The 19,181-nt window shown below is 45.0% G+C and overlaps 1 protein-coding gene across 1 annotated transcript in view; it reads right to left on the bottom strand.

Annotated features, from left to right (window-relative positions):
* Positions 1-1,522: 1,522 nt before the first annotated feature.
* Positions 1,523-19,181, bottom strand: part of fbln2 (fibulin 2) — a 30,828-nt gene continuing 13,169 nt past the window's right edge. Inside the window, exons 4-17 of the mRNA XM_067234542.1 lie at positions 18,724-18,922; positions 17,099-17,308; positions 15,967-16,077; positions 14,505-14,606; positions 12,996-13,136; positions 9,779-9,913; positions 8,257-8,394; positions 7,604-7,747; positions 7,173-7,301; positions 6,574-6,699; positions 5,818-5,934; positions 4,868-4,996; positions 3,991-4,114; positions 1,523-3,111 (exon numbers count right to left, since the gene is read on the bottom strand). Of these exons, the coding sequence (XP_067090643.1) occupies positions 2,754-3,111; positions 3,991-4,114; positions 4,868-4,996; positions 5,818-5,934; positions 6,574-6,699; positions 7,173-7,301; positions 7,604-7,747; positions 8,257-8,394; positions 9,779-9,913; positions 12,996-13,136; positions 14,505-14,606; positions 15,967-16,077; positions 17,099-17,308; positions 18,724-18,922 (2,163 nt within the window). The 3' untranslated portion in view covers positions 1,523-2,753. The remainder of the gene's footprint in view (positions 3,112-3,990; positions 4,115-4,867; positions 4,997-5,817; positions 5,935-6,573; positions 6,700-7,172; positions 7,302-7,603; positions 7,748-8,256; positions 8,395-9,778; positions 9,914-12,995; positions 13,137-14,504; positions 14,607-15,966; positions 16,078-17,098; positions 17,309-18,723; positions 18,923-19,181) is intronic.

Genomic DNA, 19,181 nt, shown 5'->3' on the forward strand with positions numbered 1-19,181 from the left:
TCAACCTAAGACATATTGGGGAGACCATGTTCCATGATGAAAGACTTTCTAGCTTGACCCAGTTCCCTATTCACAGGTAATGATTCTCCTTTTATCTCCATGTAGGATGAAAGCCAGCCAGAGTGTGCAGCATCAAGGTGTATAGTCCTGAGCTGCTGATCCGCTCCCAGGATGCCAATGTCTGAGACTTCAAATAGCCTTTTAATTACTACACCTCTTAGGTTTACTTTAATAACCCTTCGCTAGAATAGGATGGAACAGGCCCAACACATCAATGGACAACACAATGAAAATTCAGATTTGTAACTCAGACTACAAAGAAATAATATTTCATGAAATGTTCTAGAAAATGAGGACACATCCATAAGTCAGCTACTACCTATGGTCAAACCAGTCTTTGGACACAATGCCAGTGAAGCATATCTCTGCTAAGAAACAAAAGGCTTACCAAACAAAGACAGCTATAAATCTACGCCCCCTGACATCCCAGACAAACGTCTAACCTCATTCCCTCCTTCCCTTTATCTCCAGGTTCATAGCTTCCTGAAACCCTCTCTGTCATAGGGTCAGTGTTACTGTGGCCCCTCCATTGGCCAGTGTGTAGGGTTCATCCTTTGGAACAGACTCATATATTCAGGGGAGCTGATAAAGCTTTCAAGGGAAGAGATAATGATGTCACGGGCGGCACACTCTTCCATGTGTGTGGGACGCCACCTCAATGGACGGAAGTGTTTGGGGTCCAGCTCTGTCAGCAGAAAGGAAAGAGGTCCGCTCCCACACTACTGTCTACTGTAAACTGGGCGTGGCTCAGCACTCTGATCATGGAACCACCTACACACACACGAGGGGAGACCCTTTGGGTCTCAGTTTGGGTCCTTGGCCAGTGTATTGGAGATTTGAATGTGGAATATTGCTTTTTTTTCCGTAACTTTAACTTGAAAGTAAACTTTACTTTATATTTAATAATATTGGTTGGATGCAGATACAAACACACATCCCACTCTCTCCCTGCCAGTTAGCTACTGTAGCTCCCATTATCAATATAGTTTCCTCTTTCAAAGTTTAAAATGTCTATACAGTGATAATGGGTATGTATATGTCTTAATTCACTTACGATCAGAGAGAATAATCAAACAGCAATTCAGCTTCTCAAAATAGTAATGGTGTGTAATTGCAGTAAATTTAGCCACTGTGATATACCAAAGGTTATCTGTTGGGATGTCCCCATGGGTTCATACAGTTGGAGTCAAACAATGCCCACCCTTTCCGTTGGGGAGTGTATCTAGGCTGTGGGTGTAACACACTCTGGACATGATATGAGGCCTAATAAGAGGGGCGATGAAAGAAGCTGGGAGACAGTCCATTCTAATCTGTGCTATATCACTTCCAAAAAAGAACTATACATTAGTACTGTACTGTAAACATGTTTTTGTTGAGAGCCTGTATGTTGGTAATACATATAGTGAGTCCATTTCTACACATATAGCCGCCACAAAAAACTGCCATTTTCTGTAAACCTCTCTTCTTCACCAATAGAGGGAGTTGTTGGTCTTTTATTTAGGCAGATCTACAGCCTACACTGTTTCAGTGCATCTGATGGCAAACCATGATGCTACAGTGTACATGACTGTTTAGTAAAATAAAAAAAGGAAACAAAGAAAATGGGTTTCTTGAACCAGTATTAAAACGATTAATAATAATGGTTAGTATATGCTGCATATACACATTCCAAGTGATTTCGCATGTGCAGATAAAAGGAATTCAGTTTTTATTGAAGTGATGATAATAATATTATTGTGAAACTTTGTCTGATTGATTGACACAGAACAAAAATATATTTTTAATCATGTGTTCATTGTAATGGATTTGACCAGTTGATTGTAATGTTGATGGCTATTCCAGGATTGAGTGAAATAAAACAACGTGGACATGTCATAGGGAGAATAAACTACTCCTACACAGTTCATCATGATGAGTGAAATTATGATTTTGCCCTGAGATCATAATACAAAAGAATATTATGTAACATAGAAATAAAACATTCAAAAAGATACATACAAAACAGAACATTGACCGTTGTCAGTGCTGGAATTTAACTCCTGTGAGAGTGAGATCTTTTCTGGTATATTTTGCACTGAAATTCAACACACTAAGAAAATAGGCCTTTTAACAATAATATACAGCATTATGTTGTGGAAATGTTTGAAGATATTAGAGAAATCCAGCTAAATGTTTTGTTCCATTTTACAGGACAGATGGTGCCTATGGACACAAGGGCCCACCCTTGTCTTTAGACTGCAACAGATTCCTCTATTTAGATCCGAGTTAACCCATTAACTACACATAAACAAAAAATGTGGAAGGTCAAAGAGCAGAAGGCAAATAAGAGAGTACATCTAAGCACCAAGCCAGACTTGTGCAGTGACCTGTGTCCCTTGGTCTACTTCAGGATGAAACACAGCTTTGCTGGAGACATAGTAGAAGCATTGTATATGGAAAGCAGATTCAATCACACAACCTTTTGTACACAAATACAAATATCCTCAATAACATTGCCATACAGTCTGCCAAAACATCAGCAGCTTGACTACATAGAAAAAAGTTACATAAAGGGTATTTGGAAACATTGGTATAGGAAGGCATGAAGTGAAGAGGATTAGGCAGTGATGACTGCTGAATATCTAATACATTGAGAAATGTAGCACCATATGAACGTCTCTGCTTCTCCCTCCTTGTCTCTAACCCGTAGGTGCCTAGAGCTTGTTAGATGTGATGAAGACGTAGATCCTGGCCAGAAAGGAGGTGAAGGTCCCCTGTCTCAGCAGCTTCATCTCCACATCGACGAGGAAGTCCTTGGGCTCACGCACCTGTCTCTGAAGGTAGACGGCACCTGTAAAGCTGTTGAGCTTCCGTGTGCTGAAGTAGCCTTCCTCGTTGCCCCGTGTAATGCTGATGACGATGTGGTCTCCAGAGTAGGTGGGGGAGGGGCCGATGCGGAAGATCTGGGCAGGGATGATGATGTTGGTCTGGAAGCTGAGCTGGTAGTAGGTGATCCTCAGAGGAGAGCTCTGGCAGTCCAGGGAGCCGGGACAGCTGGTTCTCTCACAGCGCCTGCGCGACACAGTCACACCCGGATGCCACAGTTAGACCACTTAGTAACACAAAGGGATGGGAATGAACTGGACCCAAACAACCTCCACATATCTTTCACATTGAAAACACACAAGAGAGTCCAAATACTAAAAGGTACAACACTTTGGTCAGAATCACACACATTGGAAATGAAAACAAAGCCTGTGTCTCTCAGGTTACCGTTCACATCTGAGGGCGTAATGTGAACCAGTATATAAAACATTTGATCTTGTTTAAGATCTGTGCCAAGCCGCCAGGCTCCTAATAGTATGATGGAATTCAGTCCAGGTCCACCCCGTAAGGCTGGGGCCAAGCGCTTGACAGGGGGCTGTGAGTGTGTGGCGTCTATGCCCACCAGAGCGGAGAAGAAGGAAAATCACAACACCCCAGACATGGCCCTGAGAGCTCCAAACCTGATTAAACCAATCTGACTTCATCTCACTGCTGAATAGGAATCGTGCTTTGTTACAGACCAATCTCAATATCTGCAATGTATTTCCATTAACGAAAGAGTTCTAGGCACGGTCCTGCAACCTCAAGGTCATGTTGGTATAGGATTTCTTGTTACCCGAACACACATGCTGAAAGCCATATGGTCGAGCCTTAAGGTGCAGCTCCATGGCAGAGCCCCAAGGTAGATCCAGCTGCCCACAAGGTCTCTAGTTAACTGGTATACTATTAAGCACTTGCAAGAAGTGAGGTTTCTGCTCTCTGGAACACATTTCACTGAATTGAGTGCAGAGAGCCCCATTTCCAATCCGCAGAGCTTTGATCAGGAATGCTCTCTGGAAACAGATCATTCTCTGTAAACAGGGGAGAAACACCAGGTATGGGAAGAAGCAATGAAGCATTTCTTACGTGTCTGAAACTTTCTTGTAGTTCTGAGGACAGTCGAATGAGAGGCACCTGAAGCCTCCTTGCAGATTGTAGCAGGTTTGACCTTGTGTACAGTTGTGGCCACCAGTGGTGCATTCGTCAATATCTACAAAAGAGGACAGCATGCACACTGTTCTATTTACATGTATCATTCAGGACATAAATGACTGTACCTTGCATCAGACAACCACACTATACTCTACATTTGAGCTTTTATGTTGTATCATGGACAGGCAGAGCCAAGATGAACACGAAGGAATATGACAGTGTGGTGGGCTGCAGGATAAATGGCTCAGTCTTTAATAACAACTTTCAGGGACATGTCTGTCAGGGAGTGACAGAGCACTCTGTCTGCTACTGCCACAAGTCAATACTAGTCCCAAAGCCACAATTATTTATGCATCTCATTTTACAGACAAAGCACTCATTATAGCTCACTAGGTCCAGTTCTCCATCTTATTCATCCTGCAAATGTTAACCTTTAACAACTTAGTCCTACTATATTTTGGCAGCAATTTCCCCCAGTGCAATCTGGAGAGTGTAGTCTATAGGTTATCTGTTCCAGCTTGAAGATAAGTGAGAGGGGCCTTTAACATTGCCTGTTGCGTTCTGTCTCACTTAGCAACACTAATGAACGACTTGCGAATCTATTAAGGATTCTCAAATTGAAAATAGATTCCAAAAAGATTGACTACAGTACGCGTATATGGAAATGACAGAGGTTTTGATTCTAGGAGAGTCTACATTACATTCATATTTATGATAATTCCCTGGAGAGTAAAGAGCCATATTGCATAGTTGCATGTTGTCTGATGGTTGACTGCTCCTACAGTATCCAGAGAGGGGTGTTGGCTCCCACCTCGGCATGTGCGTCCATTGTTGGACATGGTGTATCCATGATGAGGACAGGCACACTGGTAGCTGCCAGGGACGTTGACACACTCGAAGGCACAGAGGTTTCCAATACTCTGGGAGCATTCGTCAATATCTATGAGCCAGACAGACCAACAGCAAGACACACAGACAATCAGACACATGACATTTCAGCCATCACATTGTAGACAGAACCTCTATCATGAAAGGCCACAGGCATAACACAACTATGAAAAGGGAGATTACTCCTGGGGGGTATTCCAGAAAGCAGGTCATGTGACATAACCGGGTAAGTTGACTCCCCAGCTGACACCCAGCGTTGTAGCAACATTGCCAGTAGGTTGCTGCAACATTGTGAATCAGCTGGTGGGTTAACTTACCCGGTTATGTTGCATAACCTGCTTTCTGGAATACCCCCCTGATCTCTGATAGAAATGTGTGTACAGTATGAGTGTTTGTGTGTGTGTATGTGTATGTATTTGTTACTTTATGTGCATGTATGTGTAGAGTATGTGAGACATACAGTGTGTACTGTACATGCAGGGAATGTGTGTGTGTGTGTGTGTGTATGTGTGCATGTCTGGGAGTTACTGTCAGAAGCTACCTTTAGGCCCTGTCACCAAGGACAGCAAAAAATCAATCCCTCATGACAAGAATCATGAATCTATTGATTTGCTGTCTGCACTTAGAGAAACATTGTATCATTACTTAGGTCAGTGGACACTGAGTCTTTGCCTTCACATGCCTTTGATTTGTAGCCCTGCCTGATCATCATTTGTAATGTAGACATACACACTGACAGGTGAAAATATCAGTATGGGAAACTGTAGGTTGCACCCTTGAAGAAATAAACGTGTTTTACAATATATCATTTAATTAAATCCTTAACATTATGGAGAACCCTTTCTGTTAAGGAAAATTAGATGCTACTCTTACCTTCACATGAGTGTCCATCCTCTTTCAAGTAAAAGCCCTGGCGGCAGTAGCACTGGTAGGAACCATATATGTTAGCACACTCCTGACTGCAGGGGTTGCTGTCACACTCATTGAAGTCTGTGAAAGGGCAAACCAACACACAAGATTAACCTAACTTTTCTCAGATATTGTACCCTGAAATGTGCACCTACAGCAAAGAAAATGATGCCCATTATGGCACTTGTGTCATTGACATGCTAGCGAACAAATGCAGAGAAGCACCCCAGGCCAAGTCTCTAAACCAAGTCCTTGAACTAAACTCCCCTTAATGGATAGCTTCACCTAAGTGTGTGGGATTGACAATGTTAGGGGCTTGATTAAGTTTGTTAAATAACGCCATTGACAAGCCCAGCACAGTGTGAGCAATACTCCCTCCCAGGTTTTTTCCCTGACACCCACTATGTCCTCTACTCACTGATGATAGACTGCACCTGAACGTCGGGGCTAGTTACATATGCACCAGGCATCCCCCGACTCCAGAGATTGAGAGTAAATTAAATTCCAGCAGAAAATAGTCCTTGCAGATATCAGATACTTTGAATGTGCCTCCTAAATTGTGTGCTATCAGCGTTATCTTATAAGCTACTGAAACTCAGAACGGTAAGCTTTTAATGCAGCAATTTGCCAGGAGCATTCATTCACAGTTCCTCAATGGAACAGCAACACACAGTGTCTCTGAATAACTGTATACAGTGGTTTAAGAGTGGGTAAGAGCACCTTCACAGTTCTTTCCGTCGAATGCAAGGGAAAAGCCCGCCGTGCAGGAACACTGGTAGGAGCCTGGGGTGTTTTCACAAGTCTGAGCACAAAGTCGGCCTGGGTAGCGCCAGCACTCATTCACATCTGTCAGTGGAAAAACAGCAGACATTAGGAGTAGCAGAGGAAACATGTCAGTCAACTCCGCTCAACAGCCACGTCTTCCCCTCAGGAGCATTCAGAATCATTATCTCTAAGTAACATTAAGAGACAGAGGGAGTCAGGAGAGTGAGAGGGAGTCAGGAGAGTGAGAGGGAGTTGGGAGAGTGAGATGGGAAGGGTGGAGTGATTAAGGGACAGAGAAACACAAATAGAAAAGTGGGTGCTGTGCTACCTTCATTCGCAAGCACAGACCCAACAGGCTCCCCACAAACTGCACTGAGTATCCTTCTTGTTTGTCATTGACCCTGTGTGTTGCATGGCTAAATCACTGTAACCACTAGTGGTGCCCCGGGCTCCGTGGTGATGACATCTTCAGTACTGTATGACCCTCAGTCATCTCAAAGCACGACTTTACACATTCTCCACAGTTTCTCCTAGCGTGGCGTGGGGGTACCTACCTGTGCACACCTGGCGGATGGCGTCATACTGGTAGCCCGTCTGACAGTCACAGCGGTAGCTGCCGGGCAGGTTGTGACAGATCTGGCCCTCGCCACAGCGGTGGATGCCCGTCTGGCACTCATCCACATCTAGATGGATGGGAGATACAGCTCCTCAGCAAAGGCTTGGGAACAGACAGTCTCTTTACCTTTCCACAACCTGTCTCTCTATCTGCTTCCCGGTCTCTCTTCATCCTTTTTCTTACCCATCCTCTCTCTCCCTCTCTCTCTTTCTCTCTCTCACACTCTCACACACTCTCTCCTTTTCTCAACCACACACAAACCACCAACCAATCAACACACACATCTAACAGCATAGCAGGTGAAAATGAGTTGCCTAAGATGGGCAGTGTGGTTGAGTGTGTGCAGTACTGCGTGTGTTCCGCTCTTACCGACACACTTGACCCCGTCACTGCTAGAGTGGTATCCCTGGCTGCACACGATGATCTTCCTCTGGCAGGTGTAGGAGCCCACGGTGTTGATGCAATTAAAACCTGAGCTGCAGGGCTCACTAAGACTGCTGCACTCATTAACATCTGCATGGGACAGAGGGGGGAGGGGGAGAGAGAGAGACAGACAGAGAGAGACAGAGAGAGAAGGAAGGAAGGAAGGAAGGAAGGAAGGAAGGAAGGAAGGAAGGAAGGAAGGAAGGAAGGAAGGAAGGAAGGAAGGAAGGAAGGAAGGAAGGAAGGAGGGGGTGATTGTTGGACAGTGGATGGATCGATGACAAGTTGATTATTTAAAGAGGGGTACATTCAAATGTACCCCTCATGCCTTGGATTTCAATCATGTAATCAAATACTGACATTGGGGCTGATCTATTCAATATGTTATTGTGACATGCAGTCGCTACAGTCCTGATGCCACGATTTCAACCCGGTCATAATCTTTGGGATTTTACTTAATACTGACCAGTATTTCATATTTACGACCTTGCATATATATAGGTGCTGCCCAGGACAAGACCTGTGAAACATGTCAGGGGTCTAACAGTGTTCCTGCACAATTGCCTTTTCCCTAGGGAGGAACACTGACTGGTTCTTACCAATGCAGTTGCTGTGGGAGTCCTGTGTGAAGCCAGTGAGACACTTCTGTCTGGGGTTACAGAGGAACGAGCCTTCTGTGTTCTCACAGTGAAAGCCAACCCCGCAGTTGTGAGTACGAACCATACACTCATCAATATCTGAAAGAGGAAAGACATGCATCAGGCTGACTCTGCTGTTGAGCAGAAGGGTGCACTAAACTGCCTTCATGCACATTGAAGTCATCTTCAGTAGACCACAGACAGGGATGGCACTAGCCCTTCGTGTCTGTCTGTTAAGCAGCAGTTCAGTATGTTAGACAGTGGGTGGCACTGTGGATCAATGGCAGGACAAGCCTCTGAGTTGTGTCAGGGACGTTTCCACCCTGATCTGTCAAATTTGGACTCTTCAAAACGTGTCGTGGTAAAAATACACTTTTCTGTGACTGTGTGCTTATTAATGAGTCTTCTCAACTTAGTAACATTGTAGTTATTGCTATACATTTCAAGCTATCATGACAAGGAGAAGTGTAATGGAGCTGCGCATCAGCTCAGAAAGGGTAGTTTTGTTCAGCCCGTTGAGACTTGTTCTTGGGAACAAGTCTTAAGCTGTTCATTTGTATTTTTCTTGCCCAATCAAAATCATACGAGCACATTTCCAGCATCAGAGCATTGATTTCTGCTTGCTTTCATGCAAATAATTAGTTTTTTCCCTTCCTAGCCAGTCCTCTAAATATTACCTTCATTATCCAGCTCCATTGATTAGTGGTCCCTGGTGCCAAGGGTATTTTACCGCATGCGCAATGTGGCATTTCAGGGTGATTACTGTATCACTTGGAGAACCTGACCATTGGCTAATGTAGCTTACAACAAACATCTCCGGTGAGTCAGTGTGATGCCAACCATTCCGTCTCCCTGTAGACTGTCTTATGACCTGCCTGGAGCTAGGGAGGAGCTTATCTTGGGCCTGACCCACTCAATACTGGAACGCTACCCTCCTCAGCTACCTCGCCAGCAATCTGAGAGGCAGCATGGACAGACTAACGTTTTGCCCTGGAGTCTCAAACAAACAAGTGTCTGGAGTCAGTAATACCTGGCTGTGTTCGGTGTTAATGATATCATTGACCATTTCTGGGGGTATGTTATAGAATAGCCATTTGAGGACCGGGGATTTAAGGTTGTCAAGGACACAGTTAGATGCAGTGGAGCTGGGGCCAGATGACATACTCTTTCTAAGGGTCTGACAGCTTTGTTTCAGAGTCGATTACAAAGTGCTACAGTACACTCAAAAGAGGGATTTATTTTGGCTCCAGCACCTCAAATCGAATTAATAGGAAACAGGCTATTGAACATCACACACTCTGAGGTTTTATCATCCAAACCTGAGGTCTTGCAAATTGTGACAGCAAATGTCCGACCTTATCACAGACGGATATGAATATTGTAATGGTTAATGGGTAATGGCATCAAATATTAAAGGGACTCCCTTGGGTACATTGTTCCTATAATTATGCTGTGGTGATGATGTCATCTGTGGTAAACTCACCCTCACAGACGAGGTTGCGAAGCTGGTAGCCTGCTGGACAGGAGATGTGCCTCTCACACACAAACGAACCTACTGTGTTCACACAGCGTTCGCTAGGCTGGCAGCTATGGGTGTTGGTCACACATTCGTTCACATCTGCAAAAGGGCACAAGAGTGGGAGTTTGTGTGTTTATGTTTTTGGAACAAGAAAGAAAGAGAGAGCAAGCTAAATAGAGAGGGGGAGAGAGAGAAAGAAAGTGAGCGAGATGGAGTGAAAGAGAGAGGGAGAGAGAGAGAGATGGTGAGCTGGAGAAAAGAGTGTGATGAAGGAGTGATGGCAGCAAGGGTGGCTCCCAGGGTTAGGTTGTGGACAGCCCATGCATTAGGCCCATTTGGGCAGCCCCCGCTCTCCCGCTGTCACCATGACAAAGCAACCTGGGTCAGCAGCAGATGGGCAGAAGCAAATAAACACCCCATGAACCTCATAGGGAAGGCATTCCTACCTCTGTAGGTGCCATGTTTGGGTTTGGGTGGTTGAAAATCATGCGGCCGTTTACGAGCTGTCTTCCAGTCCCAGGCCAAGATACTCATTATGTCTAAAGATTTATTTGGTGCAATAACGTCAGACAAGGTTGAAACAAATTATTCTGACAAACACATGAAAAGAGGAGGGTGGGTGGGGGTTTGGGGTTGGGAAGTTGGTGGAGGGGGGGTGAGGCATCAGTGGGCCATTATTTTAGCTCAGGACAATGAGTGCTTTGTGGTCCATGAGCAGAATCCAAAATGTCAGATCTGTGCCAAGAAAAATAATCTTTTGCTTGCTGGATATGTTTACTGGGTCTGTTTGCATGAAAATATTGTTGTAAAACCCCATAAAATCCTTATCAGTCAAACAACGCAACCATGTTTAAACAGCACACAGACAACGTGGATTTATGATATTAGGGGGGCCCTGCAGATGTGGTGGATTTCATCCCGGCTGCGCATCATTGTTCTAAACTTGCAGTCTTTCCCTTATCGTGTCATCCCCATCACTGTGGATTGGACTGTGCCAGTAAGTGTATGTGCATGGCAAACATCCAGATTTGAAGATCACCCCTTAATGTGGTGCATTCCACTGGGAACCCCACAGAAAAGTCCTCAAAAATCTGCACAAGGGGTCTCGTGGAAAACAAAAAAGAAAAATAGAAACCAGATAAACTTTACTGGTTTATTCTACAGTAGCACTATCTTCAGACAGCCCTTCTCCTTGGTTTCCCCCTGTGATTCTTTAGAGCTGGTACCACAGGGAATTCAACTGAACTGTGAGCCCTGTAACATCTTCCCTAGCAAAGCAGAGACTGATCAGAGATTGTGAAGGTGCAACGGGGCTTTTCTCCCAGATTCAGAGTTTTGTCTTTGAAATGATTCCCCTTACAAGGCTCCACGCTCAGTCTATTTCAAGGTTCACATACTGTATCAAAATATACACCCTCTAGAAAACAATATGATGAACTCAGGCTAGGTAACACTGTATAATTCCCTGACAGTGGAACCATCTCTTACAAAACACAGCTCCCAACAAACACATGGGCTGTGGCATTTAGAAAAACTATTCCTTTCAGGCAACATTTACAAAGGCTACTGATGTTCCTTAACATGGACACATGTTTTCTTCATTGTGGCAAGTGTATTTCTATCAACAGATAACATTCAGCTCTGTCCTTGGAGCCCTGCAGACTGTAGCCGGGTCCTGAAGGACAGAGACCGGAGACGTGTTTCATCTGAGCGTGTTGGCAGGGGAGGCTCAGTCTTGTTCGACGACCAGGCTTCAGGGACCTGCATTATTTCATTATTTCCAGTGAGTCATCAGAGGGGAAAAGAACCCCGCCCCCCCCCCCCCCCCCCAACCCCTCTGCACCCACCCACCCCACCTCCCCCGGTCCCCTCCCCTCTGCACCCACCCACCCACCCCACCTCCCCCGATCCCCAACCCCTCTGCACCCACCCACCCCACCTCCCCCGATCCCCTCCCCTCTGCACGCACCCCCCATCACACAGGCCTACTCCCCAGGGCCCGTAGATTACATTGTTGCAGGGAGCAAAGTGCTTCAACACGGGATGGAAATGGATCCTCCGTTTTAGAAAATACAAACCCAATTTGAGCTAACAAGGCAGGAGGAAGTGATGTTGGCAGCCTGTCATGGGGGAGTAGAGGAGGAACTGACTGTGTACAGACAGATGTCCCTGAGGTAGCTGTCCCTGAGGCAGCTGTCCCTGAGGTAGCACCGCAGAACACAGAGAAGGAAGGCATGTTGGAAATATTGAAACACTGTTTCTGAACAAAGTCCAGCAGAGAACATTTTCTACACATTGTGTCATTGGACATGTAATGGAGGCCAGATTGAGAGTGGATGGATTCAGCCCTGGTTGGCCAGCTTGTTTGTCTGCGTTACAAGCAGGTGGTTAGGCAGAGGCTGGACAGCGTGACTCAAGTGCAGGCGGTGAGGATTATAGACTGTGAGCATTATTTCTCAATCATCTCTATTATGGGCTGGATGCTGACAGCTGAGACTCAGGGCTCAGATGATCTCAAGTGGATAAAAGTGAGGGGGTTATCTTTGGTTTGCCAGCCTTTGCATCACAACACCTTTGTCTTCAACTGTAAACGTCAAGAAAAACCATTCAACTTTGACGGTGCAATAAGGTCAAACAGAGTTAATCAGGTTTACAAATATTTGTGGATTCGAAATATATTACAGGCTAAGTAGCTTAATCAAGTATTGGTAAGAAGACAACCACACTGGGAATATGGCAACTCATGGAGTGCTGACAGACTTGAAAGCTATTCGTTGCAGGGACCCATCCAAGATATCTTTCATTAAATAATGTGTGGCATCTGTGTCCTTTCAATTAACTGCAGAAGGCTGATCTTTCCGCCATGTTTTGCGTAATGCAGAACAAATCCTCTACGACCCTCTATAGTTCGTGTTGTCCCCTGAGTGATCGAGACAATAGGGACACATGGTGACCGCATGCATGAGAGCGACAAATCAGTAGGACTCCTGGCTCCGAATGTTCTCGGTGTGTGTGTGCTCTCGCAAATTGTGAGAATGTTTGTGTGTGCGTGTGACTGTGCGTGGGTGTGAGAGAGAGAGAGGCCTGGCAAACCACAGAATACCTGTTCACAGCTGATGGTGCAAAATAATGATGAGGTGATGGGTAAAAATGATGCTGCTGCACAGCATTACTGTCTTACCCAGACACTCCATATTCATGGTGTGTATGAACCCTTCGTCGCACATCTCATTGAGCGAAACACATTGGAAGGATCCTTCCTTGTTCACACAATAATCCCCACTGGAGCAATTGTGTGTGCCAGTCCTGCACTCATTCACATCTGAACGTTGAAGAGGGAGCCATGGGGAGACATAACAGTCAGATCGTAAAAACAAACACACCACTCAAGCCTAAAATGCATGCTTGGTTTTGATATGCACAGCTCGGCAAAACTTCCGGAATGTTGTATTATTTAGTTGACCCCGTTATCTGTGTGTTTCAGGGTAGACAAACATTGACATTCATCCACTCACTTCCCTCCATAATGCTGGAGTGAAACCCAACTCTGGCTGTTTCCTTTGATTCAGTCCAGACTAAATCAAATTCTGCCCACCCACACATTAACATATGGCAACACTTTATGGGAGAAAGTCTTCATCCAATCTCCTAAATTAACTGACAGTACTGTGGGGAAAATGCTAAGTCAGGAGATTACTTGAGAGGTATTATGATAGCACTAAAGCTCTCATCATGCTGTCACAGTCTCCCCTAGTCTCCCCTTACTAACATTCAGATTCTACTAACATCACAGACATCCCATACCCTAAGTCACTTCCACCAAACTAGAATATATCCTTGACTACACATTCCTTGAACACACCATCACCACACAAGTGTTTGAGGGGATTGAATTTGAGTTGGTCACTGGACCTTGGGCGTACATCATGCTGTACATCATTTATCAACTACCAATAAAGAAACACTCAAGCACATCTGTGCCCATGCATGCAGAGGTGATGAGAACAAAGGGGCTGTGTAAAACTGTACATTGAATCCCACCTCAATACTGTAGAAGAAAGAGGCCATATCCCTGTCAACAGTTAAACTCGCAAATCCAAACATCAGTTTACAAACTATTATTGTAGCCAAATGTATTACCGGCCATACTGGCAAGAGATCCTCGGCATTGTAAAAAATGTTGGTGTGGCGAGAAGGAAGGATCTGGAAGGGGTTGGAAGTGGAGGGGAGAGTGTAACTGGAGACTGAGGGGAGGCCAGAGCCCACAGATGTAAAGCTAGTGTTTATTATTGCAGCTATGGCTGATATAAAATAATTGGCTATGGATCAGTCGTGCTTCAGGCCATAGAATCTACTAGTAGGAAATTGGAGGCCAATCAGGCTATGCATTGTTAAGTGTCGCAATACCTGTATTTTTCTCCTTCATGAGTGACTGAATCCAATTAAAAGAAAAAGTCGACAACCCCAGACAAACAGGAGGTTTGTTTTTTCGTTATTTGTGAGGTTGGTTTGAATGCGTGTGCATTTGTGTACATGGGTTTGTTTGTGAGAGAGAGGTGAGGTGTAGAGGACATTTGTTAGCCCTACTGGAGGGCAATAGCTGGAGGGATAAACAAGTTATTTGTGAATCGAACCAATTACTGACAGCCTTGTAACACTGGCAATCCTGTCTGACAGAGGAGTCCCTCACCTTCACATGTGTGACTGTCCCCCTTCAGAGAGAACCCTGGGAAACAGGAGCAGTGGGCCTTGCCCGCCACCACCATGCACTGCTGCATACAGGGGCCATTTCCTATAGCAGGAGAGAGAGAAAGTTACCATGAAAACCCTCAAAATTCCTCTGAATACTAACCTGGGCCCTAGAAGGACACAAAAAAAGGCTTTGTTCCAGTTTCCTCTGCCACGTTCCCCTGGTGTGGTGCTCCCCAGGCATCCCATCCTCAGATTCAAACCTAATCTGAGCTGTCCAGGCCTCATTCTACCCCCCAGAATCACAGCCCTTATGAGTCACTGCATTCTACGTGAGCCGATCAATGTTCCCCCTCTTTAAAAGGTCGATACTCCTGACAAAAAGAGAAATGACAGAAGAACTGTTTATTTCCACTCACACATTCTTTTCCTAAAACCCTGATGGGGAGCTGCCTAGGATATGATCAATAAATCAATCAGCCCAATCTTATAACTAACAGTCGCCAGCACTTCTATGAATGTGGACCTTAATAGACAGGTTGGGCTTAGAGGTGAGAAATGGGACCAGCGGGGCATGTTCCTTACTAATGCTTTGACTCTGTTTTCCACTTCCATGAAAAACATTTCACTCTTAAAGAACCACATTCCCCAGTGGCAGGTCATCTCAGTTTAATCTGAAGTATCAGTATGCAGAGCAAGATAAAATGTTCATGGCTGTCCCTCAAACTCCCAGCAGAGGGACTGTCCCTATTTCACCCTTACACTTGAGGAGCCAGGCGCAATACAGACAGGCTCATTGGTCAAGCCGACCCCAGTCCTAACCTAGCCAAACCATGTTAAGTTCAGCCCAGCCCAGTCTGCTAGATTATACCAGCAGGATTTTTTTTTATAAAAGAAGAGCTGATGTGTTCTCCAGATGTATCCGGCCTACTGACTCCCTGATGTGGGACATAAAAGGGAGCCACCAGGGACAGCAACGCAGCAGAGGACTCCTCATGAACCACATGCCCCAATACCATATATGAGACTCCCCTAGCCTTGAATCACTCTTATCACTCGTTCAACCACACAAGCTACTCCACACATGACCCTAGCCAGATGGATGGCTCTGAGGAGATCATGCTGGAGGTGTTACAAGGAGGCCAGTAGCAGACACATCAATCGTTTTTGAATACTCTGGAACATAGCTCAAGTACTGTACAGCTAAAGTTTGTTTATTTAATATCAGGTGGTGCTAACAGCAAGAATTTTCTGGAATCTTTGACAACTCCCTTTTGAGAACTGTAGTAGGACAATGGTTTCATAGCATCTGTCTACAATTTATCCACAGCTCAAAATTAAGTAATTCTGTGGCTGGTGGAGAAGTTAAATGGTTTCAATAACAAGCCTGCAGGGCCACCACAGACAACTTAGTAGTCAGAATGCTGTCGATGAGGGGCAGGGTAACAGGAGCAGCATCCTACCTGCACAGGGGTTAGGTGGAATTGTAGAGATAGAGGTAGGAGCCACTGTTGTAGACTCTTCGGTGATTGGTCTGTCATCGCCTCTTACTCGATTGTCTTCCTCTATACTAGCTAGGAAGATACAAATATACAAACATTCACGCGCGCGCCCACACACACACACACAAATACATTTAGAAGGGAGGTTGATCCCTCCATTCATATATATAGTGATCTATGTTGTTTTGTTCAGGGTATAATCTAGAGTTAACCAAGTCAAAACAAGACCATGACAGAGATGTCAGGCCTCATCTCACTTCTGACATTTTAATCCCTGCAAAATGAATTTCATGGATTTTGAGTAATGTCCAAAGGATCTCTTTGTGAGACAATATGGTATTCACAGGCCTCAGTAAATATCTTATTTTGGCTGCATCCTCTCTCACTGCTGTTTTAAGGCTGGTGAATGTGCCTCCAAAATGCCAGGGATAGTTTCATGGTCTCTATTATAGTATTCATCATCATCATTACAGTCACCACAGCTTAACTGTTTTGAATTGACTATAAAGGGCAGATGATAGAGTCAATAAAACCTTTTGAAATATGGAAAATAAAATGAAAGTTTCATCATACAAGGGTTGTGCCACTGCCTCTCAGAGCAGCTCTGTCAAAGGGTTGTGCCACATAACCAAGGGAACAGAAGAGACAGGGATACACATACCCAGCCAATGGATGAGTGTGCAGGGAGTTGTCAAAAATAAACAACAGTTTATATATCTGGCAACAGCATCCCATGTACCATGGCTATGTGTGCAGTTTACATAATAGGATAAGAATGTCAACATTTAAAACAGAAAAACACCTACAGGAAGCTATTCTATGGGTCTTGTAGGTCTTTTCGAGGTCTATATCAACCCAGACAATTTGAGAGTGCGAATATTTCACCCAACTACTGCAATGGAGACAGAGCAAGAGATTAAAATGTATAAGTGGTTAAGACATCTTGGTTAACTCTTTAATACATATAGTATTTAAAGTCTCCAAATGCAAATTGAGCAAAATATGTATTTTCTTCTGCGGAGAACAGATAACTATGAGGTAGGCAGACAGTACGAGTCAGTCACATGGATAGGTCCAGGTGAGCTTGCGGTACCTGGAGCACAGCTGTGTCTGTCCTGCAGCAGTGTGTAGCCCAGGTGACAGTCACAGCGGTAGGAGCCCCAGGTGTTGACACATGTGTGGTGGCACAGCTGGCCCTGGTACAGCTGACACTCATCCACATCAGGCTGCTCCTCCACCGAGTTCTCAGCCTCGTCTCTTCCCCCAATCGAGAAGGCCTCCTTGGGGAACTTGCTGTCAGAGACTGGCACAGAGAAACGGACAGGACCGGGATGCTCATAAAAGCAGGCTTGTACAGTTTCCTCATTAAGATGACTCGAACACAAGACACAACATCTGCTATGCTACCTCTGGCAGCTGTTCCTGGTCCACCTCTGTCTACCACACTGTCAATCAGCCCTGTTCATCATGTCATCTCACACAGCTGAGAGTAATAAAGATCCTGTAGGATCCTAATTAGCCGAGCCCCAGTCAGAGAGAACCAGGTCTCTTCTGAAGGGGCTTTGCCCAATTAGCAACACACACAGTACACACAAACAGCATCAGCTTTGGGTAAATATTTCTCACAATCATTACCTAGGTCTGGATACTGAGCTGCTAAGGAGATTAAATCTTTCCGCTTGAATTAATCATACTGGGCAGTTGTACGGCTCTAAACATGCACCTAATGGAAACATTTCTTCAATCTTAAAGCTGAAAGGCTATTGGACACAGTGCTCTACTATAGGTACACATCAGCATCAAGAGAGAGAGAAAGAGAGGAAGAGTCGGAACCGAAGACGTTTACAGCCTGTGGTGCTTCTATAGCTCATTGTAGCTTAATTGAAGTTCAGCATGACATCATTTAGTTTCCCCATTATAGTAGAGGAAACTTAGATGAGTTGTATGGTAAGGACAGGGCCCATTAAATAGATTCCCAGATTCCTGAGATTCACCTCATACAAATGGTGAATTAAAATAACAGAAGGTTATGGGCAGACTTATCCTACTTGACCTCACCATTAGAAAGATGATGTCTGTCTGTCTGTCTGTCTGTGTCTGTCTGTTTCTATCAACCTGTCCCTTAGTCAACTGTACCGTTCCTTTCATCTAGGAAGGGAATTCAAATCCTTTATGGCCCTTGAGTTTGAAACAATAAAAGAACTAGAGTAAAAAAAAGCTGGTGCATAGTGTTATGAGAAATATTCATCTTACCCTGGCAGTAAAACTGAATCTATCAATGTAAGATGTCACTGCTAGTAGGTACTTGCATCAGAGACAAAAGAAAACTTTGCTGGCATGGATAGAGAGGCAACAGCCTGCACTGCCATCTGGTCCTGATTCATCCCAGCTTGCCGACATCTTCCTCCATTACTCTCAATGGTAACACAACACCTGACGGAGCCGGATAGGGCATCTGTCTCTCTGAGTTTCTATCAGACTTGGCCCATAATCCACCTGTGACATAAACTCGAACAAGAAACAACAGCAATACTTCATCTACAGACGTGAGTCATGCCTCAACTCAGAAACACGGTCATTTTTTAAGATGTGTCAAGCCCTTTGATGGTGATTGTAAACACAGTATACACACACACCGCAGTTTTAACACGCACAGTAAATGACAACAACATGTTACACTACATAGACAGTGTCTGCGAAGTCATGCTTCTGCTTTACCTTTCTTTGGCAGGGCTGAAGGTTGAGGCATCGCCTCCTGCTTTAGCGAGGGCTGGTGGAGGCCCTCCTCCTCCTCGTCATCATCCTCGCAGCAGGTGAGGAAGATGTGTCCGCAGGGGTAGCCCAGGTAGTTGTGAGCATCGCAGCCGCGTCCCTCAGAGCGCAGGCGCAGTCCCAGCGCACAGCAGCTGCAGCACACCTGCTCATTCAGACACAGCAGCAGAGCCTATTAGGCCTTTTTCTCCACAAGCGCGCACTTCACCTTCCCACTCCTTCCCACTCTGTGCGGCTCTCCACATTGAGCCGTGTTTAGTAAACATGAGAGGCAGGCAGGAAATACGAGACTAAATAGGTAAGTATGGCTCTGTTACTGAGAGGTGTTAGCTGCCAGGCTCTGAAGCTGAGACCCAGGCAGAAGAGAAGGCCAAGACCCGTCCCTCTGACAGACCCTGCTGGAA

This window comes from Osmerus mordax, chromosome 1 (assembly GCF_038355195.1).
Source record: "Osmerus mordax isolate fOsmMor3 chromosome 1, fOsmMor3.pri, whole genome shotgun sequence".
Taxonomy (NCBI): domain Eukaryota; kingdom Metazoa; phylum Chordata; class Actinopteri; order Osmeriformes; family Osmeridae; genus Osmerus; species Osmerus mordax.